This window comes from Oncorhynchus masou, chromosome 33 (genome assembly GCF_036934945.1).
Source record: "Oncorhynchus masou masou isolate Uvic2021 chromosome 33, UVic_Omas_1.1, whole genome shotgun sequence".
NCBI lineage: Eukaryota > Metazoa > Chordata > Actinopteri > Salmoniformes > Salmonidae > Oncorhynchus > Oncorhynchus masou.
In genome coordinates this window covers 10,318,959-10,346,523 of record NC_088244.1, presented here as the reverse complement: position 1 = coordinate 10,346,523, position 27,565 = coordinate 10,318,959, and the positions used below count along the sequence as shown (strand labels likewise).

The 27,565-nt window shown below is 47.1% G+C and overlaps 1 protein-coding gene across 5 annotated transcripts in view; it reads right to left on the bottom strand.

Annotated features, from left to right (window-relative positions):
• The window catches only part of LOC135527807 (protein NDRG3-like), a 70,305-nt gene that overhangs the window by 9,510 nt on the left and 33,230 nt on the right, over nucleotides 1-27,565 (bottom strand). For 4 of the 5 annotated variants that reach the window (XM_064956397.1, XM_064956400.1, XM_064956401.1 and 1 more), the window contains 11 exons: nucleotides 27,011-27,043; nucleotides 9,651-9,756; nucleotides 9,181-9,301; nucleotides 7,243-7,305; nucleotides 7,033-7,093; nucleotides 1,444-1,530; nucleotides 1,287-1,343; nucleotides 963-1,066; nucleotides 800-865; nucleotides 411-462; nucleotides 146-193 (listed from right to left, as the gene is read on the bottom strand). In XM_064956397.1, the coding sequence (XP_064812469.1) occupies nucleotides 146-193; nucleotides 411-462; nucleotides 800-865; nucleotides 963-1,066; nucleotides 1,287-1,343; nucleotides 1,444-1,530; nucleotides 7,033-7,093; nucleotides 7,243-7,305; nucleotides 9,181-9,301; nucleotides 9,651-9,756; nucleotides 27,011-27,043 (798 nt within the window). Of the gene's footprint in view, nucleotides 1-145; nucleotides 194-410; nucleotides 463-799; nucleotides 866-962; nucleotides 1,067-1,286; nucleotides 1,344-1,443; nucleotides 1,531-7,032; nucleotides 7,094-7,242; nucleotides 7,306-9,180; nucleotides 9,302-9,650; nucleotides 9,757-16,171; nucleotides 16,350-27,010; nucleotides 27,044-27,565 lie in introns of those variants that run through there. The other variant, XM_064956399.1, reaches the window with a different exon arrangement.

Below are 27,565 nucleotides of genomic sequence, written 5' to 3'. Positions count from 1 at the left end.
AACACTCACTGGCCTATGAACACATGGAAGAATGCTGAACCTCTCAGTACCATTCAGATCGTGTGCATTACTAAAGAGCAGAACAGCAGGGACCACATAGCGTTACCACTCCTATTTCTAACAACAAAAGGGGAACTGAACACACCTTAAGAAGGGTTGTTTTGGTTGGATTTAACCTCGAGTTGCATTCAACCTGTAAACGAGAAAAGAAGATGGATGAGATACAACAGCAGTTTAGACAGGGTTCAGTCTGGCCCCTCCTATTCAGAAAGGTTACGTCTAGTGACCTCAACCCCCGTCTCTATAGACTGAACACACTGTCCCTGATGGGGGTTGATACTTTGTATTGGAATTCAGACCCTCTGGCTTATTCGCTACTGTGTTGCCATGGAGATAAAGTGGGCACCCACCACTGCATCGACAGCCGGGGACGTGTCACCAACAACCAGCAGAGAAGTGCATCTGGATGGAGAGACAGGAGGGAAAACCGGTTAAGGGCTGTTCTAAACGCACGACGCAACGCCGAGTGCCTGGACACAGCCCTTAGCCGTGGTATATTGGTCAGATACCACAAACCACCCGAGTTGCCTTATTGCTATATAAAAACTGGTTACTAATGTAATTATAGCAGTAAAAATATTTTTTTATTTTATTTATACCTGTGGATTATGGTCTGATATACCACAGCTGTCAGCCAATCAGCATTCAGGGCTCGAACCAGTCAATTTATAAAAAACAACAACTCACATACAAAACATACAGTCCATAGGCAATACGATGAAGCAGCATGTTTACATACGTCAATGTGTTCACCGTGTCGTCAGTCAGACCGGTGACAGGCCTCTCAATCTCCAAGTCCCGACGGCTGTCATAACAAATAGATGAACCAAATCAACCCACCTATAATTTATACCCGAAATGGACAGCCAGTTATTCTTGGGGTTCTATGTACAGTACTGTACCTGTTGTAGGCATTGCAGAAGAGGGCCAGGTTTTCCTGGTTGATGTCCTGGGCGATGTGCAGCCGATACGTCTGGGTGATCTCCTGGTTGTCAGACAGCTCATCCTGAGGGGGCAAAGATTGAAAGTGACGTAACAACCACCCACAGTATTCAGCCAGTATGCTCTGCCCCTGGACAGGGCCATCAAGACCTTTCAAACGGACTCGCCAGAAACGGATCCTTAACTAAACCATTAACTTATTCTGAAATTAAATATCAGTTTGCACGCCCTTTCCCTCTGTCCCATCCCAGTCTCCCAGCCTTCCAGACAGCCCTCTGACTCACATCACTGAAGTGGTGGGCCATCACTATGTCCACCAGGTTGCTGGTCCAGCCGGACATCTAAAACAAAGAACAAATAATTACGTTCCAAGGTGCCAATCTAGTATGACTCTAAAATGCAGAGTTCGCATAGAAATGTGTGTGTATGGGCACATTCTACCTTGGAGGCAGCCCAGTCCATCCAGCCCTTTGCACAAGGGTCCACATTGATGAGGACCAGACCTTCGACCAGGGCCGGCTCATTGAGCTGAAGACAGAGGATAGGGGGTTACTGTACTGACCGTACTGTGTGGAACCTAGAGGACCAAAGGAGTCACAGACAGGGCCCAGCAGCAGAGGAAGCAGGGCAGCACACAAATGTAGAGTTAAGTGCCTTTCTCAAGGGCACAGACAGATTCCCGCCCCTAGTCGGTATCGAGGTTTCGAACCAGCGACCTCTCGGTTACTGGTCCAACGGTTTTAACCGCTAGGCTACCTGCCACCCGCAGCACTGGTGGAACAGTCCTGCTGCCAGCATGCCAATTACACGCTTCCTCAAAAACTTAAAGACATCTTTGGCGAAGTCTTGTGTGACAACCACATATTTTCGAGTGGCCTTTTACAGTCCCCAACACAAGGTGCATCTGTGTAATGACCATGCCGTTTAATCAGCTCATTGATATGCCACACCTGTCAGGTGGATGGATTATATTGGCAAAGGAGAAATGCTCACTAACAGGGATGTAAACAATGAAGCATTTTGGAATGGTATGGAAAATTCTACTTCAGCTCATGAAACAACAATATGTTGCGTTTATATTTTTATTCCGTATATTTATTTTTTGTGAACCCAACGCGCCGTTTCTCTAGAGAGAAATCTAATCCTTCATGAGAGAAATCAAGTCAAGAACTCTACTCTTTATGGTAATTAACTGCAATGACCATATTCCATTGCATCTTTTCTCTGGCTGTGACCGAGATGGATACACTTTTACACCGGCGACATTAGGTTAGATACACACAGACCGCATAAGAAATGAATGTACACAACAAGAGAGGAAAAGAGAGAGTTTGTGAAAATATGCCTTATATGTTGAAGAAGTAGTAAAATGATTTTGTTAGTGGAGATCGATAGAGACTGCTCTGTTCATCCTTGTTCAGCCCAGTTATTATTGAAGACAGAGGACCGATGGAGTAGTGCAGATGCTAGCAGATACCATAGATTTCCAGTCATTACGCTAGCTAGCACTGTCTCGCAAAACTACCTCAAAACGTCCTTCATACTGGACACAGAGACATACAAACAAATGGCATCCACACGTTCATTTGACTCTACGGAAGCAGATAAAGGTCATCATTGCCAAAATCTCAAATGATCCCTTTATGACCTTTGGTCTTAACAAATGATCCCTGTAAAGACCTTTGTCTTAACAAATGATCCCTTTAAGACCTTTGTCCTTAACAAATGATCCCTTTAAGACCTTTGTCCTTAACAAATGATCCCTTTAAGACCTTTGTCCTTAACAAATGATCCCTTTAAGACCTTTGTCCTTAACAAATGATCCCTTTAAGACCTTTGTCCTTAACAAATGATCCCTTTAAGACCTTTGTCCTTAACAAATGATCCTTTTAAGACCGTTGTCCTTAACAAATGATCCCTTTAAGACCTTTGGTCTTAACAAATGATCCCTTTAAGACCTTTGGTCTTAACAAATGATCCCTTTAAGACCTTTGTCCTTAACAAATGATCCCTTTAAGACCATTGTCCTTAACAAATGATCCCTTTAAGACCTTTGTCCTTAACAAATGATCCCTTTAAGACCTTTGGTCTTAACAAATGATCCCTTTAAGACCTTTGGTCTTAACAAATGATCCCTTTAAGACCTTTGTCCTTAACAAATGATCCCTTTAAGACCTTTGTCCTTAACAAATGATCCCTTTAAGACCTTTGTCCTTAACAAATGATCCCTTTAAGACCTATTGTCGTTCTCTTAACGTAGCTAGCCAGCTAGCCCCCGAATAGCAGCACTGTAGTAACTATTACAGTACAACGGTTTGTTTTGTTTGATCGTAGCTAGCTAGCTACATAGCCGTCTTTGTATCTAAGTCAATTGTTTAGCCTAGAGCGATTTTCTAGGTTAGCTACATCGCAGCCACTACCAGCTAGCCTACTCCAGCAGTACTGTATCATTTCAATCATTTTAGTCTATAAGATTCTTGCTACGTAAGCTTAACTTTCTGAACATTCGAGACGTGTAGTCCACTTGTCATTCCAATCTCCTTTGCATTAGCGTAGCCTCTTCTGTACCCTGTCAACTATGTGTCTATCTATCCCTGTTCTCTCCTCTCTGCACAGACCATACAAACGCTCCACACCGCGTGGCCGCGGCCACCCTAATCTGGTGGTCCCAGCGCACGACCCACGTGGAGTTCCTGGTCTCCGGTAGCCTCTGGAACTGCCGATCTGCGGCCAACAAGGCAGAGTTCATCTCAGCCTATGCCTCCCTCCAGTCCCTCGACTTCCTGGCACTGACGGAAACATGGATCACCACAGATAACACTGCTACTCCTACTGCTCTCTCTTCGTCCGCCCACGTGTTCTCGCACACCCCGAGAGCTTCTGGTCAGCGGGGTGGTGGCACCGGGATCCTCATCTCTCCCAAGTGGTCATTCTCTCTCTCTCCCCTTACCCATCTATCTATCGCCTCCTTTGAATTCCATGCTGTCACAGTTACCAGCCCTTTCAAGCTTAACATCCTTATCATTTATCGCCCTCCAGGTTCCCTCGGAGAGTTCATCAATGAGCTTGATGCCTTGATAAGCTCCTTTCCTGAGGACGGCTCACCTCTCACAGTCCTGGGCGACTTTAACCTCCCCACGTCTACCTTTGACTCATTCCTCTCTGCCTCCTTCTTTCCACTCCTCTCCTCTTTGACCTCACCCTCTCACCTTCCCCCCTACTCACAAGGCAGGCAATACGCTCGACCTCATCTTTACTAGATGCTGTTCTTCCACTAACCTCATTGCAACTCCCCTCCAAGTCTCCGACCACTACCTTGTATCCTTTTCCCTCTCGCTCTCATCCAACACTTCCCACACTGCCCCTACTCGGATGGTATCGCGCCGTCCCAACCTTCGCTCTCTCTCCCCCGCTACTCTCTCCTCTTCCATCCTATCATCTCTTCCCTCTGCTCATACCTTCTCCAACCTTTCTCCGGAGTCTGCCTCCTCAACCCTCCTCTCTTCCCTTTCTGCATCCTTTGACTCTCTATGTCCCCTATCCTCCAGGCCGGCTCGGTCCTCCCCTCCCGCTCCGTGGCTCGACGACTCATTGCGAGCTCACAGAACAGAGCTCCGGGCAGCCGAGCGGAAATGGAGGAAAACTCGCCTCCCTGCGGACCTGGCATCCTTTCACTCCCTCCTCTCTACATTTTCCTCCTCTGTCTCTGCTGCTAAAGCCACTTTCTACCACTCTAAATTCCAAGCATCTGCCTCTAACCCTAGGAAGCTCTTTGCCACCTTCTCCTCCCTCCTGAATCCTCCTCCCCCTCCCCCCTCCTCCCTCTCTGCAGATGACTTCGTCAACCATTTTGAAAAGAAGGTCGACGACATCCGATCCTCGTTTGCTAAGTCAAACGACACCGCTGGTTCTGCTCACACTGCCCTACCCTGTGCTCTAACCTCTTTCTCCCCTCTCTCTCCAGATGAAATCTCGCTTCTTGTGACGGCCGGCCGCCCAACAACCTGCCCGCTTGACCCTATCCCCTCCTCTCTTCTCCAGACCATTTCCGGGGACCTTCTCCCTTACCTCACCTCGCTCATCAACTCATCCCTGACCGCTGGCTACGTCCCTTCCGTCTTCAAGAGAGCGAGAGTTGCACCCCTTCTGAAAAAACCTACACTCGATCCCTCCGATGTCAACAACTACAGACCAGTATCCCTTCTTTCTTTTCTCTCCAAAACTCTTGAACGTGCCGTCCTTGGCCAGCTCTCCCACTATCTCTCTCAGAATGACCTTCTTGATCCAAATCAGTCAGGTTTCAAGACTAGTCATTCAACTGAGACTGCTCTTCTCTGTATCACGGAGGCGCTCCGCACTGCTAAAGCTACCTCTCTCTCCTCTGCTCTCATCCTTCTAGACCTATCGGCTGCCTTCGATACTGTGAACCATCAGATCCTCCTCTCCACCCTCTCCGAGTTGGGCATCTCCGGCGCGGCCCACGCTTGGATTGCGTCCTACCTGACAGGTCGCTCCTACCAGGTGGCGTGGCGAGAATCTGTCTCCTCGCCACGCGCTCACCACTGGTGTCCCCCAGGGCTCTGTTCTAGGCCCTCTCCTATTCTCGCTATACACCAAGTCACTTGGTTCTGTCATAACCTCACATGGTCTCTCCTATCATTGCTATGCAGACGACACACAATTAATCTTCTCCTTTCCCCCTTCTGATGACCAGGTGGCGAATCGCATCTCTGCATGTCTGGCAGACATATCAGTGTGGATGACGGATCACCACCTCAAGCTGAACCTCGGCAAGACGGAGCTGCTCTTCCTCCCGGGGAAGGACTGCCCGTTCCATGATCTCGCCATCACGGTTGACAACTCCATTGTGTCCTCCTTCCAGAGCGCTAAGAACCTTGGCGTGATCCTGGACAACACCCTGTCGTTCTCAACCAACATCATGGCGGTGGCCCGTTCCTGTAGGTTCATGCTCTACAACATCCGCAGAGTACGACCCTGCCTCACACAGGAAGCGGCGCAGGTCCTAATCCAGGCACTTGTCATCTCCCGTCTGGATTACTGCAACTCGCTGTTGGCTGGGCTCCCTGCCTGTGCCATTAAACCCCTACAACTCATCCAGAACGCCGCAGCCCGTCTGGTGTTCAACCTTCCCAAGTTCTCTCACGTCACCCCGCTCCTCCGCTCTCTCCACTGGCTTCCAGTTGAAGCTCGCATCCGCTACAAGACCATGGTGCTTGCCTACGGAGCTGTGAGGGGAACGGCACCGCAGTAACTCCAGGCTCTGATCAGGCCCTACACCCAAGCAAGGGCACTGCGTTCATCCACCTCTGGCCTGCTCGCCTCCCTACCATTGAGGAAGTACAGTTCCCGCTCAGCCCAGTCAAAACTGTTCGCTGCTCTGGCCCCCCAATGGTGGAACAAACTCCCTCACGACGCCAGGACAGCGGAGTCAATCACCACCTTCCGGAGACACCTGAAATCCCACCTCTTCAAGGAATACCTAGGATAAGATAAGTAATCCTTCTCACCACCCCCCCCCTTAATGATTTAGATGCACTATTGTAAAGTGGCTGTTCCACTGGATGTCAGAAGGTGAATTCACCAATTTGTAAGTCGCTCTGGATAAGAGCGTCTGCTAAATGACTTAAATGTAAATGTAATGTAACAAATGATCCCTTTAAGACCTTTGTCCTTAACAAATGATCCCTTTAAGACCTTTGTCCTTAACAAATGATCCCTTTAAGACCTTTGTCCTTAACAAATGATCCCTTTAAGACCTTTGGTCTTAACAAATGATCCCTTTAAGACCTTTGGTCTTAACAAATGATCCCTTTAAGACCTTTGGTCTTAACAAATGATCCCTTTAAGACCTTTGTCCTTAACAAATGATCCCTTTAAGACCTTTGGTCTTAACAAATGATCCCTTTAAGACCTTTGTCTTAACAAATGATCTTGTTATATGTTTGGAAACAAGCAGGGTGCGCAGGAGTTCATGTGGTATATGGAGGACGAGGAGGAATGAGGACTTACAGCCAGTCTGGACAGGATGTAGGCTCCAGCGCCAACTCCAATCCCAATCACACTGTTCACCCTGGGGAAAGGGGAGAGAAAAATACAAGCCGCAATGAAGATGGAACAACAATTAAAAAGTCAATAAACAACAGTGTAAGAGGTAGTTATGGAAACCATAGACAATATAGGGTTCTACATCCACGATGGAAACACTGCAGGAGAACTTACTTCAGCTGAGTCATGACAGACAGCAGCATCTCAGACAGCTCATCCATGGTAGGGTACTGGTACCTGGGACAGACAGACAGACAGACAGACATATAGGTTTGTAGGGTACTGGTACCTGGGACAGACAGACAGACAGACATATAGGTTTGTAGGGTACTGGTACCTGGGACAGACAGACAGACATATAGGTTTGTAGGGTACTGGTACCTGGGACAGACATATAGGTTTGTAGGGTACTGGTACCTGGGACAGACAGACAGACATATAGGTTTGTAGGGTACTGGTACCTGGGACAGACAGACAGACATATAGGTTTGTAGGGCACTGGTACCTGGGACAGACAGACAGACATATAGGTTTGTAGGGTACTGGTACCTGGGACAGACAGACAGACAGACATATAGGTTTGTAGGGTACTGGTACCTGGGACAGACAGACAGACAGGTTTGTAGGGTACTGGTACCTGGGACAGACAGACATCAGTTTGTAGGGTACTGGTACCTGGGACAGACAGACAGACAGACATATAGGTTTGTAGGGTACTGGTACCTGGGACAGACAGACATATAGGTTTGTAGGGTACTGGTACCTGGGACAGACAGACAGACATACATATAGGTTTGTAGGGTACTGGTACCTGGGACAGACAGACAGACATACATATAGGTTTGTAGGGTACTGGTACCTGGGACAGACAGACAGACATATAGGTTTGTAGGGTACTGGTACCTGGGACAGACAGACAGACATACATATAGGTTTGTAGGGTACTGGTACCTGGGACAGACAGACAGACATATAGGTTTGTAGGGTACTGGTACCTGGGACAGACAGACAGACATATAGGTTTGTAGGGTACTGGTACCTGGGACAGACAGACAGACATATAGGTTTGTAGGGTACTGGTACCTGAGACAGACAGACAGACATATAGGTTTGTAGGGTACTGGTACCTGGGACAGACAGACATAAAGGTTTGTAGGGTACTGGTACCTGGGACAGACAGACAGACATAAAGGTTTGTAGGGTACTGGTACCTGGGACAGACAGACAGACATATAGGTTTGTAGGGTACTGGTACCTGGGACAGACAGACAGACATATAGGTTTGTAGGGTACTGGTACCTGGGACAGACAGACAGACATATAGGTTTGTAGGGTACTGGTACCTGGGACAGACAGACAGACATATAGGTTTGTAGGGTACTGGTACCTGGGACAGACAGACAGACATATAGGTTTGTAGGGTACTGGTACCTGGGACAGACAGACAGGTTTGTAGGGTACTGGTACCTGGGACAGACAGACATATAGGTTTGTAGGGCACTGGTACCTGGGACAGACAGACAGACAGACATATAGGTTTGTAGGGTACTGGTACCTGGGACAGACAGACAGACATATAGGTTTGTAGGGTACTGGTACCTGGGACAGACAGACAGCGGTAGGACCAGGATCACTGAGGTACAATAGGTCTGCCTTGGTGAGGTAACTGGCACTAGTTATTTGAAACAGACTCTCTGTTTAGTTTTTTAAAATGGACTGACGAGCAGAGACACTACCAGACACCTGGAGCAGCACACCATCCTATCAAGTTGATGAAAGTCCAAAGCCATGTCATGTTCTGGCCGGCTGTGTGACTCCTGGTCTGAAACGGTCCTTTCACTCACTCACTCACACAGAGGAAGGGGAGGCGGGGCCAGGGGAAGGGGAGGCGGGGCCAGAGGAAGGGGGCGGGGCCAGAGGAAGGGGAGGCGGGGCCAGAGGAAGGGGAGGTGGGGGCAGGTGCAGCCAGAGGACCTCATGGTTTACTCTGGCTCTGACGACATAGCCACCATTTATTCAGGTCTACAATATCAAATCATGACTGTGTTGGTACTTGTGGTGATATTATTACATGATGTTGAGGATGATGACTTGAGTGAACTGGCCTCTTACCCTGTGGGGAATGGGGGAGCCCCCTCCTGTTGTCCTGGGGCGTCCACGTGAACCACAGCAAAGTGGGATGTGATCTCCTGCATGTCTTCAAAGTTGAACAGGGTGTTGAAACAGGACTTATCTGCAAGGGGGGGGGGGGCAGCACTGTTTAAAGTCACGACACTGAATGTAACATTGAGTGTGTCAAGAAATCCCATCCCATAGCAGTAATCAACCAAAAAAATATACTGAAACAATCAGTGTTGTTTTACAACGAGGCAGCCAACTGGTGGAGCAATCCAGTCTGACATAGTGGCTCATATCTCCAATGCTCAAGGAGCTTTCTACCTTCAACCCTACAGTTTCTTACATCTCTACAGCGTCAACTGTTCTAATGACAATTCACCCGTGATATTATGCATTTCAGTGGTGTTTGGAGAGATTTCAAAGCCTAGCTAGGCCAATGAGAGCCTGAATGTGTGTACACTCACGGTTGAGACCAATGTCATGGTAGGTGAGGATGACTGGTCTATTGCCCTTGGGGGTGCCCCTCATCGTCACGTGCAGAACCCCATGGGGGGTCTCGATGTCATACTCCTGAAACACAAGACAGCACGGTCTGGGTCAGGGCCGGCGGTGTCTGTGGTGCTTAGAGGGGCCAGCCAGTCATAAAACTATTCAGGTGCAGATTTGAGAAAAAAAAACATGCATTATTCATTCATACACCGAGTAGGAGACATCCTCGCTGAGGAGGTTATTTTCAAAGTGTCAGTAGGAGACATCCTCGCTGAGGAGGTTATTTTCAAAGTGTCAGTAGGAGACATCCTCGCTGAGGAGGTTATTTTCAAAGTGTCAGTAGGAGACCGAAAATCACTTCCTCAGCGAGGATGTCTCCTACTGACACTTTGAAAATCACTTCCTCAGCGAGGATGTCTCCTACTGACACTTTGAAAATAACCTCCTCAGCGAGGATGTCTCCTACTGACACTTTGAAAATCACTTCCTCAGCGAGGATGTCTCCTACTGACACTTTGAAAATCACTTCCTCAGCGAGGATGTCTCCTACTGACACTTTGAAAATCACTTCCTCAGCGAGGATGTCTCCTACTGACACTTTGAAAATCACTTCCTCAGCGAGGATGTCTCCTACTGACACTTTGAAAATCACTTCCTCAGCGAGGATGTCTCCTACTGACACTTTGAAAATCACTTCCTCAGCGAGGATGTCTCCTACTGACACTTTGAAAATCACTTCCTCAGCGAGGATGTCTCCTACTGACACTTTGAAAATCACCTCTTCAGCGAGCCTCATTGTCAGTAGGAGACTGAAAATCACTTCCTCAGCGAGTGTCAGGAGAGAGAAAATAATTTCATGATGAAAACTGGGTCCTCTTTAGCAGGTAGCCTAGAAGATGACCTAGATTGAAAACTGACTGGCTGGATCATCATGACCCATATCTCTGTGGTCACAATGACCGCTGCATGTGAGCGGCACCGCTAATGTCAGGAGGTGCTGTTGGCGCCACACCAGACGCATATGTGCACACTGTAGTCTCTCACACCATACACACACACACACGTAATGCAGATGTGTGGATAAGTAGAGGGCCCTCTACCTGTCGCGTCTTACAGATAACATCATCTGACGTCTGGCTAATCTAATTATGTGGGGATGGGAATCTCTGTCCGTCCACAGCCCTTAGACCTGACGCTAATTCAACATTAAATGTCATTTAACAGGTCACATCTTCAAATCAAATGTTATTAGTCACATGCTCCGAATATAACAGGTGTAGTAGACCTTACAGTGAAATGCTGAATTATAACAGGTGTAGTAGACCTTAGTGAAATTCTTACTTAAAAAGGCCCTAACCAAGAGTGCAGTTAAAAAAAAAATATTAATAAGAATAAAAGTAACAAGTAATTAAAGAGCAGCAGTAAAAAAACCAATATATATATATACAGGGGGGTGGTGGTACAGAGTCAATGTGCGGGGGCACCGGTTAGTTGAGGTAGTATGTACATGTAGGTAGAGAACTTCTTCCACATATGCCCTTTATTCAACACAGGAACACATCAACATCAAAAAGTTAATGAAGGCAATGCATATAGAGGTGTGATTCAACCATATAGTTTACTAGTAAGCACAGTGCTACTACAGCCTAGTGGGAGGCATGTTTCTGTCTGGTAGCAATAATGGCGTGGTGGTCAGTTTTAGCGAGAAAACCAACAAACAAGCAGAGACCCAAATATAGGAACACTACTAAACGTGTGTACCTATGTCAGTGTTCAGCTTCCGTCCATTGGTGCAGCTGAAAACCACAGAGACGGCGGTTTGAGGGCTGTACTGCGTCAGAGATCTAAACTGGATGGGAGGACGCCACGCTGAGACATGAGGCCCTCTCAAACAACTGTTCAGGATCAGCCACGTCACCAGAACATTGAGCAACACTCAACACCATGGGGTCTGGGAGGGGGTAGGGTAGAGATTAGGCTAAACCTGTCTATTCAACCATGTCTGCAAAAAGCAAACACAATAGCTATACAATATGGATTGTCGTTGTTCAACCCAGGCCTGTATAAATACCTCCCTCAGCTGTGCTGACACCTGGCAGAGTCACACTCCTATCTGGGTGAGGAGGAGTATAAATAGAAGCTGTGGTTGAAGGGCTTGGTTGTGTGAAACGTTGTGAGAGATGGAGGATACATGCGAGGTGCCTTCAGCCTGGTCCCTGATACAGACCCCTGTAACCTTGTTGAATATGACGACTCTGATCAAAGAGGCTTCAGGAGACAGGGATTGCCACAACTGAAGGATAAAAATATATATATATATTTTGTAGCCTGGGGCTTTTATCTACCAGATGAAATGGAAGCCTGAGAGAAAGACAACAAAAAAAAAAGCTTTTTCTTCTGAAACGTCAATGACCTCAAATAGCTTCCGGGTCAATGGTGGCCTTGACCAAACAAAAACAAAGCACTCGATGCTTTGAAAACATCAGCAGTCCCAATAACTGATTTTATGTATTCCTGGCCAAGGTTGAGCGGCTGTGCTCTGCTGATATCTGGCTGGTCACAATGGAGGGGTCATGTGATGAGGAGAGGGGACCTGCAGCAGCAGTATTCTGAGAAGAACAGGCTGCTACATCTAGATCAGGGGTCATGTGATGAGGAGAGGGGACCTGCTGCAGCAGTATTCTGAGAAGAACAGGCTGCTACATCTAGATCAGGGGTCATGTGATGAGGAGAGGGGACCTACTGCAGCAGTATTCTGAGAAGAACAGGCTGCTACATCTAGATCAGGGGTCATGTGATGAGGAGAGGGGACCTGCTGCAGCAGTATTCTGAGAAGAACAGGCTGCTACATCTAGATCAGGGGTCATGTGATGAGGAGAGGGGACCTACTGCAGCAGTATTCTGAGAAGAATGGGCTTTTTTGTGAGAAAAAATGTGATCGTGTCTCAATGTAATCAAGGTATGAAATTGTTATTTTCAGTCACTTTGTTTGGATAGTCCAGATAGTCCATCTGTAGATGATCACACTATTTGTTGACAAGCAACTGCTTGCTAAGGTCACGGTTAGGGTAAGGGTTAAGATAAGGGTTAGGATAGAGCTAGGGTTAGTAGATAGACTGACTATCCAAATAAATATAACTTATGTTCCGGCCCCCCAACTATCTACGCAGACAGAAATCGTCCCTCGTCTGAATATAGTTGCCTACCTCTTAGTGATGGGGGGGGGATTAAATATATTATTTTTGATGATATATTGTATTATTTTGACAATATTTTTGCGCTAGTTGGCAGTACCTCTAGTAAAAACTTGTGTTTTTCCTTCATAGTTTAATCTCTAGTTTTTAAAATAGGGAGCCAGTTTGTTTCCAGCCCTTTTATTTCCATGGCCGATCAAAACTCATTTTCTCAGGGCTCTCTTGTCCCTCTGCAGCAGACATATCGTGAGCAATATGTCCGGAACCATCGAATCACAAAATCGAGTTGCAATACATATAGAATTGTGAGGTCACTGGCAATTCCCAGCCCTACTACCCTTGGTCTAGATCGTGTCATTCAGAGAGCACTGCAAGTTTGGAACCATTTCTCAAAAAGGGGCATGTGGATCTGAGGTAGCACTTGAGGGGGTTTGAGGTGTAAACAATAGTCATACTATTTTTGTTTTGATGAAGCCTAAAACGTGGTATTCATTGGTAAAAGCCTAACATTCACCCCCTCTGAACGACAACAAAGACAGACCTAGAGGAAGCACTTAGAACGGAACAAGTTAAAAGAGAAAAGCTGAACACTATCGGTTACCACGACAACACGGATCCTTCTTTTCCATATTAGAGAGAGAAAAGCAACATGGCAATAATCATGGTCGGCGGTGTTTTGTAGAGCCACTTTATGCTAAATGAGGAAGAAGGATTCAAGGATGGTTCAGCAGCAGGAGAGGCAGATGTTCTGATAAATATTCAAGCGTTTTCCACCACCATTACCAGCAACCTTGTTGACCAACTCCCAGAATACTCTGGAACCTTTGGCAACCATCCTATTGAAACCTATTATTCAGCCAAGGGCATCTACAAAAGGACAGTTTGCATTTACGGGGTTTCAACTGTTACAAAGAAGTTTAAAGATCTTGACAAACAGAGAGGAACACAATTGGATCCCAGCTAGATTCCGATGTGATGCTGCTAATCCTATTGGACGTCATGTAAAAAGACACATCAGTCTTTCCATTCAACATGGAAAGGTACCACAAGAGTTTAAACATGCCAGAGTTGTTCCTTTATACAAGAAAGGAAGCCAAGTTGAACAAGGGACATACAGACCAGTGTCAATCTTCAGTGTCTTGTCAAATGTTTTAGGAAGAGCACTCCATGAACAGGTCATAAAGTACATGATGACCATAACATTGTATATGACCTTCAGTCTGGGTTTTACACAAATCCTATTCTACTGACACGTGTTTGCTATACTTTTTAAATCAAGCATGAAATTGAATTCACACAAAGTGCAACTTCTGTGCTATGCTCATGCTTGACATAGAAAAAGCATTTGATACTGTGAACCATGATATTTAGTTGTACCAACTCAACATAATTGGTTTTGGCAAAAGCTCCTTATTATGGATGACGTCATACCTAGCTGATAGGATCCAAAGGGTGGATGTGGGCAGGAAACCGTCTGACGCGAAGGAGATCAACTGTGATGTACCCCTGGGGAGCATTTTGGGGTCATCGATTTGTTATTCTACCTAAATGACATGGACTCTGCCTGTTCATGCCCTCTGTTCCTGTATGTGGATGATGCTGCCCTCTTGGTTTCACATTAGGAAAAGGAGACCATTGAAAAGAACCTAAGCAGCCAACTGACCAGTCAGTAAGTGGATTTATCCGACAACATTCTCTGCATTTAGGGAAGACAGAATGTATCCTGTTTGGTTCCAAACACAAAGTGAGAAACTCTTCCAACTTCCCAGTCAAGTGTACCAAACCATATCAAAACCATTCACTACGCTAGGGAGTTTTAAGAAATGGTTCATGGACAAAATGCTTTAAAACTGCACAGGCTTAAAGAAAGTATAATTGTTTCAATTAACGTTACTTGGTAATCTATTTTATTCCTTTTACGGTTTCTTCCCTATTGAGATGAATTTGAGAAGCATTTTGTTTTGACGGTATAATCGTGTATATTTTGTTTGCATGTATTTTCATGAGGACCACAATAGAATACGTTTAAACTTTTTGGTGTCATCCTCAATGATTTTAAAGGCATTCTACTGTATCCATGTGTGGTTGTAGTGGGTTTGAAATTGTCAACAAAAATAAATAAATAAGCAATGTCTCCCAGTAGCCTGGGGTGAAAGAGACACAGTGAGGAGAGATGGATAAGCTAACCCATTGTGTTGTAGGAGTCTGTGTTGTAGTCTAGGCAGGACCACACTGAACGCAGTGAAGGAAGTGAAGGAACCCCTCCACACAGTGGAACCAGGTAGTGACTCAACAAGCAAGCGAAGCGTCCATTTAAAAAATAAATATGTTCCCAGCTGGTGGTTCGGCTAATCTCTCCCTCACTCACACAGACATGCCGCATAAAATACACAGCCAGTAGGACTGGAAAACAAGCGGTGTCATATTCCATCTCTGCAACCACAGGGAATGAAGAGATGGAGGACTATCTTTAAGGAGAGAGGAGACCTTCCCTTTTCCTCAACCCCCCCGGGCTAAACCCCCCCACCCCCCCAGGGCTAAAACCCCCACCCACAGGGCTAAACCCCCCACCCACAGGGCTAAACCCCCCACCCACAGGGCTAAACCCCCCACCCACAGGGCTAAACCCCCCACCCACAGGGCTAAACCCCCCACCCACAGGGCTAAACCCCCCACCCACAGGGCTAAACCCCCCACCCACAGGGCTAAACCCCACCCACAGGGCTAAACCCCACCCACAGGGCTAAACCCCACCCCCATTCCTCATCACACTCTTCACTCCACTGGATGGGGTAAACAATGCAGTCTCTGTACTCTCCCACCTTCGCAATGCCTTCCACTTGGTAGACGCCTGTCACATTTCCCTCAGTCTGATATTCTCAGGCCCCTGGCAGTGACAAACCCTTTACCTGCCTGGTGTATTGATACACTGACAACACTGTTCATTCGCCTTTCGCTGGATCGGCAGCAGTAAAAGGGTGAATAAAACACACAGAGAGACAGACAAAGACAGATGCATTATCTCTTCGTCACGAACACAACATAGTCACACTCACTAGCACAAATATGCTCAGCAGGTTTTTTTGTGTCCTCAGTCATACGCTTGCCCACATCACCACACTGCCTAACACCTACTTTCCCAAGCCATAGAGATCACACCCCCGAGAAACAACCCAGAGAAATCAAGACACACTGCTGCTCAGGGTCAGAGCTCAAGCAACAGGCAGGCCACGGAGGGTGACTGACGATGGGATCAGCAATGAATACAACCCCACACAAATCTAACAGAGAGTCTCACTCACCAGCACAGCAATGGCCGAACAGGCAATAGCAACCTGGTTGAGGTCCATAACGGCTGTCATTTTGTCAGCCAGAGAAAGGAGAGACGAGTGCTGTCTGTCCCTGTGTTGTCTGTGAAAGGGGCGGTAGTGGCGGAGAAGGGGGCAGCGACAGAACGGAGAGCCCACAAGGAACGACTGAAATTTCTTCGATAGCAGCAGCTGGTCCCATCAAAAGATGGGAGGAGAATGTGTGAGAGGGGGAGGGAGAGAGGGAGAGAGACTGAGGGATTGGAGAGGCGGTGTGAATGGAAGCTCGAGAGAGAGACGTGGAGGAAGAAGGGGGAGGGAGTGTGGGAGTGTGCTTCTTGCTGGGTATGCACAAAGCTCTCAGGGTCGTCTAGGCACTCAGTAGCCCTTTGTAATTGCATTTAGAAGGTCAGAAGGACCAGTAGGTTGAATAGTCTACCATGTCACCCCGCTCCTCCGCAAAAACTCCACCGGCTTCCAGCCGAAATTCGCATCCATTGCAAGACCATGGTACTTGCCTACGAAGCAACAAGAGGAACTGCCCCTCCCTAACGTCAGGCTTTGTTTATTTTTTATTTCACCTTTATTTAACCAGGTAGGCCAGTTGAGCGCAAGTTCTCATTTACAACTGCGACCTGGCCAAGACGAAGCAAAGCAGTGCAACAAAAACAACAGAGTTAGACATAAACGTACAGTCAATAACACAATAGAAACATGTATATACAGTGTGTGCAAATGTATTAAAATGAGGGAGGTAAGGCAATAAAAAGGCCATAGTGGTGAAATAATTACAATTTAGCATTAACACAAGTGATAGATGTGCAGATGATGTGCAAGCATATATACTGGGGTGCAAAATAGCAAAAATACAAAATGGGGATGAGGTATTTGGTTGGGCTATTTACAGATGGGCTGAGTACAGGTGCAGTGATCGGTAAGCTGCTCTGACAGCTGATGCTTATAGTTAGTGAGGGAGATAGACTCCAGCTTCAGTGATTTTTGCAATTAGTTTGTCATTGGCAGCAGAGTACTGGAAGGAGAGGCCGCCAAAGGAGGTGTTGGCTTTGGGGATGACCAGTGAAATATACCTGCTGGAGCGCATGCTACGGGTGGGTGTTGCTATGGAGACCAGTGAGCTGAGATAAGGAGGGGCTTTACCTAGCAAAGACTTATAGATGACCTGGAGCCAGTGGGTTTGGCGAAGAATATGTAGCGAGGGCCAGCCAACGAGAGCATACAGGTCGCAGTGGTGGGTAGTATATGGGGCTTTGGTGACAAATCGGATGGCACTGTGAGAGACTGCATCCAATTTGTTGAGTAGAGTGTTGGTGGCTATTTTGTAATTTATGTCGCTGAAGTCAAGGATCGGTAGGATAGTCAGTTTTACGAAGATATATTTGGCAGCATGAGTTAAGGAGGCTTTGTTGATAAATAGGAAGCCGATTCTAGATTTAATTTTAGATTGAAGATGCTTAATGTGAGTCTGGAAGGAGAGTTTACAGTCTAGCCAGACACCTAGGTATTTGGAGTTGTCCACATATTCTAAGTCAGAACCGTCCAGAGTAGCGATAGTCGGGTGGGCGGGTGTGGGCAGTGATCGGTTGAAGAGCATGCACTTAGTTTTACTAGCGTTTAAGAGCAGGCTACAGTGCATTCGGAAAGTTTCAGAACCCTAGACTTTTTCCACATTTTGTTACGTTACAGCCTTGTTCTAAAATGTAATAAATAGTTTTTTCCTTCATCAATGTATACACAATACCACATAATGACAGAGCAAAAACAGGTTTAGATTTTTTTGCAAATTTATAAAAAATGTAATATTGAAATGTCACATTTACATAAGAATTTCAGACCGTTTACTCAGTACTTTGTTGAAGCACCTTTGACAGCGATTATAGCACCTAGTCTTCGTAGGTATGCCACTACAAGCTTGGCACACCTGTATTTGGGGAGTTTCTCCAATTCTTCTGACAGAGCTTGAGAGAGGATCTGCAGAGGTTGGATGGGGAACGTCACTGCACAGCTATTTTCAGGTCTCTCCAGAGATGTTTGATCGGGTTCATGTCCGGGCTCTTGCTTGGCCACTCAAGGACATTCAGAGACTTGTCCCAAAGCCACTCCTGCATTGTCTTGGCTGTGTGCTTAGGGTCATTTTCCTATTGGAAGGCGAACCTTCACCCCAGTCTGAGATCCTGAGTGCTCTGGAGCAGGTTTTCATCAAGGACCTCTTTCTACTTTGCTCCGATCATCTTTCCCTTGATCCAGACTATTCTCCTAGTCCCTGCCGCTGAAAAACCTCCCAACAGCATGATGCTGCCACCACGCTTCACCATAAGGATGGTGCCAGGTTTCATTCAGACATGACACTTGGCATTCAGGCCAAAGAGTTCAATCTTTGTTCCATCAGACCAGAGAATCTGGTTTCTCGCGGTCTGTCCTTCAGGGGCATTTTTAGCAAACTCCAAGCGGGCTGTCATGTGCCTTTTACTGAGGAGTGGCTTTCGTCTGGCCACTCTACCATAAAGCCCTGATTGGTGGAGTACGGCAGAGATGGTTGTCCTTCTGGTAGGTTCTCCCATCTCCACAGAGGAACGCTGGAGCTCTGTCAAGAGTGACCATCGGGTTCTTGGTCACCTCCCTGACAAAGAACCTTCTCCCCGGATTACTCAGTTTGGCTGGGCGGCCAGCTCTAGGAAGAGTCTCAGTGGTTCCAAGCTTCTTCCGTTTAAGAATGATGGAGGCCACTGGGTTCTTGGGGACCTTCAATGCTGCAAACATTTTCTGGTGCCCTTCCCCAGATCTGTGCCTCGACACAATCCTGTCTCAGAGCTTGAGCAACAATTCTTTCGAACCTCGTGGCTTGGTTTTTGCACTGACATGCACTGTGGGCCCTGATAACATGTGCAATCAAGTTATAGAAACATCTCACGGATGATCAATGGAAACAGGAAACAGAATGAAGCTTAATTTAGTCTCATACAAAAGTGTCTGAATATTTATGTAAATAAGGTTTTTTATTTTTAATACATTTGCAAATTTGTCAGAAAACCTGTTTTCGCTTTGTCATTATGGGGTATGTGTGTAGATTGCTATTTTGTTTATTCCCTCATCATTCTTTTTTAGAGTAAGGCTGCGGAGAGAGGGAAGGGGTCTGAATACTTTCCTAATGCACCGGATGCTCACACCCCAACCTGAGTACTCCGTTCTGCCACCTCTGGTCTCTTGGCCCTCCCTCTCAGCCCAGTCCAAGCTCTTCTCTGTCCTGGTACCCCAATGGTGGAACCAGCTTCCCCCTGAAGCTAGAACAGCAGAGTCCCTGCCCATCTTCAGAAAACATCTGAAATCCTACCTCTTCAAAGAGTATCTTAAATAAAGCCTTTCGTGAATTAAACACTCACACTTTACTTTACTCACCCCTTACTAGCACAGACTTTTCTGATCAATTATCCCTCAAAGTAGCTTACTATAACTGATATGTGGTTGTCCCACCTAACTATCTTAAGATGAACGCACTAACTGTAAGTCGCTCTGGGTAAGAGTGTCTGCTAAATGACTAACATGTAAGTGCCATTGGGAGAGGGCTGAAAGAGTGTGAGGGAAAGTGGAGGGAATCAGCGTCAGGGGAAGAACACTAATGGTCGGAACGGAAGAGGATCAATAAGCTACCTGTGGATTGGCTGATACTGAACACCTGACTAAAATATTAGGTTTCGGCATGATATGGTAATATCCTCACATAGACGTCTAATCCATTCCAATCCACAGAGTTCTTAGAAAATGGCGTGTTGGTGGTTGATTTGGAATTGGGCATTAGCGTGTCATGTGCATACCATCCGTTTCCTTTAGGAGGTCTGGCTGCCCCCTCTAACTGACTAGACCGGGCGCGCATGCTTTCCCACACATGTTGATTTTGTCTCCCCACACCAGATGCAGGTTGAAATATCAAAACGAACCCTGAACCAACTATATTAATTTGGGGACAGGTTGAAAATAATTAAACATTTATAGCAATTTGGCTAGCTAGCTTGCTGTTGCTAGCTAATTTGTCATGGGATATAAACACTGGGTTGTTATTTTACCTGAAATGCACAAGGTCTTCTACTCTGACAATTAATCCACTGATAAAAGGGTAAACCAAGTTTGTTTCTAGCTCTCCTCCTTCAGGCTTCTTCTTCTTCAGACTTTATATGGCGGTCGGCAACCAACTTTAAGGTGCATTACCTCCACCAACTGGACTGGACTGTGGACCTCCGTTCATCTTTCAATCACCCACATGGGTATATGCTCCTAAAAACCAATGAGGAGAATGGAGAGGCGGGACTTGCAGCGCGTCAAGCGTCACAAATAGAACCAAGTTCTATTTTAGTGCCTGGCTACGCAGACGCTCATTGACGCGCGGGAGAAGTGAGGGTACAATGATTGAATAACATGTATGTGCACACGACACAACTGGTGTGGTCAGCATATAAGGGGCCTGGCCTGGGTTTAATCCTCAGGCTGTTCATTGGGAACAATCTTTCTGCTCTGCCTCCCTGGCCTGCTGTCTGCAGCACCAGCACCGAGACAGATGGAGCATTGGCATGAATTAAGGGCGGGGGTTAACTGCAGATATGGGATGTCAAGAAGACAATATGGCTTTCTCAGCCAGCTCTCTGGACTCCGTCTGCAATGTCCACTCAGTTTCTCTTCCAGAGGGCAATCCAGCCAGACAGTAGCACCAGCAATGTCTGTGGCCTGTTGTTCCTTCATGTTGCCGCCTTTCAGCAATAATATCAGGAGACAACGGCTACAGCACAGTACTGCAACATAACACAGCCTACAACATAAGGCGTTCATTGAACGGTAAGAACTAGCTCTCCTCAGTCTCCAGTTAGGCTACTATACATTGTGATGGCAGTCCATTTCAGAAGCAGTTTGCACTAACAGTCTGTCACTTAGCCATTGGCTCTGGATGAGGATGATATAAGTGCCAGACTGCAACGCTGCTGGGGTTTTTCATTGCTCAACAGTTTCCTGTGTGTATCAAGAATGGTCGAAAGGACATTCATCCAACTTGACAGAACCGTGGGAAGTATTGGGAGTCAACATGGGCCAGCTTCCCTGTGGAAGGCTTTTTCCTCGTTGTAGAGTCAACATGGGCCAGCTTCCCTGTGGAAGGCTTTTTCCTCGTTGTAGAGTCAACATGGGCCAGCTTCCCTGTGGAAGGCTTTTTCCTCGTTGTAGAGTCCACATGGGCCAGCTTCCCTGTGGAAGGCTTTTTCCTCGTTGTAGAGTCAACATGGGCCAGCTTCCCTGTGGAAGGCTTTTTCCTCGTTGTAGAGTCCACATGGGCCAGCTTCCCTGTGGAAGGCTTTTTCCTCGTTGTAGAGTCAACATGGGCCAGCTTCCCTGTGGAAGGCTTTTTCCTCGTTGTAGAGTCAACATGGGCCAGCTTCCCTGTGGAAGGCTTTTTCCTCGTTGTAGAGTCCATGCCCCGACGACTTCAGGCTGTTCTGATGGCAAATCAATATTAGGAAGGTGTTTCTAATGTTTAGTATACTCAGTGTACACACACAGAGACACTGTGGCAGAAACACTGTAGATCTGCTAAGACGAGTACACAATGGATTTGGAGGTCAGGATTAGGGCCGATTCAGGACAGGGAAAGCAGCCCAAAACTATGCTCCAAACTGGGTCAGTGCCATTGTTGCTACCTCTGCCCAACCCAGGGATCCTCGGCTCAACCCTGGGATCCCCAGCTGCCATGGCCTGCAGCAGGCTAATCTCTTCACCTCTATTCTGGAGACAAACCCAAATTAGAGCAGGTTCCTGGGGTTAGTATGACCATAATCTGGCTAATTGATGTAGAGTGGCATGCCTGGAATTACACAACAAAATGTGAGATAACACTTTGTTTCCAAGATTTTAACCATTTATGTGGGTCATATGAATGGGGTCGCCAAAGTAATGCTGGGACACGGATATCCTCCTCAGGCCCAGAAAGACACAGGAAGCTGGCCCTGAACAGTCTATAGCTGTGCAGACCACCTCTGACAGCGGCGATCTAAAAAGGTGGAGATCTTTGAGAGACATCGGTCTGTGAACGTATTCAAACAGCTTGACGGGAAACACCTCCCTCATAGTGACATTTGCTGTGAGGGGGAGAGGGAATCCCTGCAAACGAGGGTTGGTTCCCTGGGCCACATACAGCCCCCTCTCTACAGGTTACCCACTCTGAGCACATATTCGGTGTAGGAAGAGGCTCAAACCAGGCGTTGGCTGCAGTGTGAGCAGGTAAGGCTGTTGTGCTCAGATTACCAACTGCCAACTTGAGGTAATAAATTGTGTGCAGTGCTGAACTATCAGCTCAACAATTGTCACAAGAAATAGTAACTTCACGCTTGCATAGAAATAGCTCTACTCATACAATTGTAGTTCATGGCATCAGCCACAGAGGGCGCTACATACTTACAGTGAGTTGTATGTCTTCCCTATACCAAGGTTCCCTGTGTTTACACTGACCTTAGTGTGCATTCACCTACCCCTCTTCCTCTCCACCACCACTACCAGCCATGTTGGGATATAAATATCTCAACCATATGGATCCAATAATGACTTGATCAGAATGAATCATTCTCTCGGCAGGCAGGATGTAGGACCCCGCCCTCCAGCAGCGCTCGCCCCAGTCTCGTCAGCATGTTAGAGGGGGCAGCGAGACCTCCAACAAAGCCCATGCCTCCTAAAGGAAACGGATGGTATGCACATGACACGCTAATGCCCAATTCCAAATCAACCACCAACACGCCATTTTCTAAGAACTCTGTGGATTGGAATGGATTAGACGTCTATGTGAGGATATTACCATATCATGCCGAAACCTAATATTTTAGTCAGGTGTTCAGTATCAGCCAATCCACAGGTAGCTTATTGATCCTCTTCCGTTCCGACCATTAGTGTTCTTCCCCTGACGCTGATTCCCTCCACTTTCCCTCACACTCTTTCAGCCCTCTCCCAATGGCACTTACATGTTAGTCATTTAGCAGACACTCTTACCCAGAGCGACTTACAGTTAGTGCGTTCATCTTAAGATAGTTAGCCCATCTAGGTCACATGGCTCCAGGGGAGACAGCATGGCCGACCTACAGTATAGGGAAAACACTGAGTGGACATGATAGGCAAGGTTGCTGTCAGCACTGTATCGTTTAATCTCAGGCCTTCTGCCATTCAAAATCACTCGTCCCGATGCAGTCTCACTGGCTGCTGCGATGCCCTATGCAGAAAACAGGCAGCCCACATGACAGGCCAGGATGGAGGATAGTTTGGTGTCGTCACATCAAATCAGTACGAAAAACGTATGTACTCACTACCGCAAGTCGCTCTGGATAAGAGCGCCTGTTAATTGTAACTAATAAAACCAAGCACAAGATAATGATGGCCTAAACCTGTCCAGTCAGGGACACCATTATCAAACCAAAGCACACTTTTCATTACAGATCCTCCCTGATCGGACTCATGATATCCAGTCGGCAAACCATTTATGTAAGTCCTCAAGATCAGTGAGGCTAAAGCGAATACATGTTGAGTTCAGCTCTGTCAACAATAGTTCATTATATCAATGGAAGGTTTTGCAATAATTCTATAACCATGTTCCCTGGGGTTGACTTGGAGATTCATACGTGTTCTCATGATGCCCTCTTCTGGGGGCACCGGTGCTTTTATGTACAGTAAAGAAACTCCATTTCCCCTCAACCACTTGCATGGAAAAAGAACATCCTCTATCTAGCCGTGCCGCCATGAGGGGGGAGGGCGCCGTGCCGCCATGAGGGCGCCAGCGTGCACCTGCCTGCCTGCCTGCGCGAGCGTGTCTGTCTGTCTGTCTGCGCGTCTGCCTGTCTGCCCCCGCCCGTCTGTCTGTCTGTCTGTCTGCGCGTCTGCCTGCCTGCCTCCGCCCGTCTGTCTGCGTGTCTGAAACTGTCAAGATGAGGTAAACCTGGTGCCTCATAAGCCCGCTGAGACACAGGAAGTTAATTAAGGGAGAAAAGCACTGAAGGACTGGAAGAGAGGAGTGTCATTAAGAGAATCAGATCCAGCAAGGCTTCTCTCAAGGCTCCTGCAGGCGGCTGGGTTGCATGTACTGCATTGTAAAGCCTCAGGGTTGTTTGGATTCAGTGAATACATCCACACTCAGTCTAATAACTGCAACCCAGAGGACACGAGGCTGTGCTCATCACATGCTGACAACATACATCGCCCACGCCCCGCCACAAGCAGTCGATTGGCCAATCAAGGAGAAGGAACCGCGACGACGCGCCACAGGGAGAAGGAACCGCGACGACGCGCCACAGGGAGAAGGAACCGCGACGACGCGCCACAGGGAGAAGGAACCGCGACGACGCGCCACAGGGAGAAGGAACCGCGACGACGCGCCACAGGGAGAAGGAACCGCGACGACGCGCCACAGGGAGAAGGAACCGCGACGACGCGCCACAGGGAGAAGGAACCGCGACGACGCGCCACAGGGAGAAGGAACCGCGACGACGCGCCACAGGGAGAAGGAACCGCGACGACGCGCCACAGGGAGAAGGAACCGCGACGACGCGCCACAGGGAGAAGGAACCGCGACGACGCGCCACAGGGAGAAGGAACCGCGACGACGCGCCACAGGGAGAAGGAACCGCGACGACGCGCCACAGGGAGAAGGAACCGCGACGACGCGCCACAGGGAGAAGGAACCGCGACGACGCGCCACAGGGAGAAGGAACCGCGACGACGCGCCACAGGGAGAAGGAACCGCGACGACAAGCCACAGGGAGAAGGAACCGAAACTCAGGACTATCATCTTCATGCACATTAAAGCATCACTTACCATTTAGTGTTTATACAACAAACGTTAGTGCATCGACTCGTATCATATAGATCCGTTCCTCTTATCAAACGGAATCATTTCAAACTAAAATGTATGGTCCCTTTATGGTATCAGAGCCATCTTGATCATCATCTTGAAAGGAAAAGATACACATCCCCACAGACTGACCATTCGACTATGGGTAGGCCTAAAGCTGCAACGATCTCAGACTGCCCTATTCACAGTAAAACGGTCAAAAGGGCCATCCACACCAATGAAGATAACTATAATGATAACAAAACTTGTTATAATTTAAGTGAACAGGAGCGTTAACTGATAACTACAAAAAGAGTGGAGAACGATAACGAGAGCTATCGTCTATCACTTTCAGAGCAAAGTTTCCCCTGTCCCTCCCACTATAAAACATTGACAACCAATCAAAAACGTGTTCTGTACAAGTGTTCTTGGTTGTAGGTGCGCGATGCTGATTGGAGTGGAGACAAGGCAGAGCTCACTGTAATCTCGCCTGGATAACTGGTTATGTGTGAGCATATTGGTGGGTGACCACTTCAATTATAGGACGACTTGGGAGAATGATGATCCACCACAAATAGAGCATGAGAAGGTCCTATTTCCCGATGGTAGGCCTATATGTTAACGCCGATACATTCTGAGAAAATACACACACTATGACTGGCCTGCTAATGTGCCGTTCTGGACCTTGTGAACTGTCGACAATAGACCCATGACTATTCCAAATGGTTGCCTAATCAGGAATAGACTAGATTATTATTGCCGGAATGAACCATGCATTCAAAACGCAGGGATCTTTAGCGGTTACGGAAATGGTATATTCACTGCAGTTTACAGCCTACACTGGAAATCTTTACTCACTAGAAAAGAAAGCATTATTACATTGTTCTAGTCATTTTCTTGTCCCTAAAAAGCTGGAGCGCAGCCTGGGGAGCACACTATCCTAGGCTACCTGTTATTTCATGATCTGATCAAAAAGATATATTTCACTGTGTACATTTATTGGGTAGGCTATATGCTATTCACTGCAGTGTTAGGCTTATCATTTAGCTAATGAATGTTGGGTTGCATACGTTTCTAACTTAGTCTAGATACGTCTGTGGTCACAGTTCTCTTTGCGCTTTTGCTTTTCAAATCAGTTTTGAACTAGCGACTGTCCAAACAGAAAGCTGTAAGTGACCAAATCGGATGTGTGTGTGTTCAGACAGCAGTTTGTTGACATGGCTACGCTAGTTGTCATAGTAATGATGGGTGTGTGTGCGCACGCAGTGGTGTAGGCTGATTGTGGTTCCCATCACATTACCAGTTGCTTTGAATGTTCAAAATCACAGTTTAAGAACACTTAAAGCCACAAAGGATAAGATGATCCAACTTTCAAAGAGAGTCCTTTTTGGCTAGCCACAGCAGTCCACTAGCTCGCTGGCCACAGCAGTCCACTAGCTCGCTGGCCACAGCAGTCCACTAGCTCGCTGGCCACAGCAGTCCACTAGCTCGCTGGCCACAGCAGTCCACTAGCTCGCTGGCCACAGCAGTCCACTAGCTCGCTGGCCACAGCAGTCCACTAGCTCGCTGGCCACAGCAGTCCACTAGCTCGCTGGCCACAGCAGTCCACTAGCTAGCTAGGCATCTGTTTAGCTTTCTAGCACATTCACTTATTTGTCTGTAAACAATTGCCAAGCTAGTTAGCTACCACATGTTCTGGTCAAACTGTCAACAGAGGAGCTAGCAAGAAACAAGATGTGCCAAATAAGTCTAAAACCACTTGAGGGCAAATCAGATTTGACTGTTCAGACGAATCAGATTCGTATCTGATTTCAAACCACCCATGAAGGTGACTTGAAATACCCGATTCCATGTGCTTTTTAGCTGTTCAGATTGGAGGAAAAATAACAGATTCTATCGGATATGGAAAAAAAATGGATTTGAGTCACTTCATACTGCCAATGTGAACACTGGTTAAGAGACGTTTGACTCACCTGACAATCAAAGTCCTGGAAGTTACGCCCATTCTGCCGAGGGAAGAGAAGAAAAAAAGACATGTATTTAAGTCACAAACAAGTGCCAGATATTTATATTTTTTTTTTGATTGAACGGGATCCGAAGCTCCTCTTCTCCCTCAGTCATTCTGCTCCAAGGCGAAGAGTCTGTGGAGCCACAGGTGTAACCAGGGGGAGGCAACAAGAGCCTTCTCAGATCAATGTGTGGAGTAAATTACCTCTAGTGGTTGATGCCAGGGTCTGCCTCTCTCTCGCTCTGTCTCTCTCTCTGCTCCCAGCAATGTGGAGGACACCCCTGGGTTCTCTGTGTGTCATTACTGTCCTCATACTGAGCCCTCCACCCACCCTCATCATTAGCAGTAATGTACTGCTGGAGCAGAGTGTGGAGACACTGAGCAGATGTCGATGAGAAGGATCATTACTGCAGAGAAGACATTTTTTATTTTTTTATTGAGCCTTTATTTAACTAGGCAAGTCAGTTAGTAATAAATTATTATTTACAATGATGGCCTAGGAACACTGGACTAGTGTTGG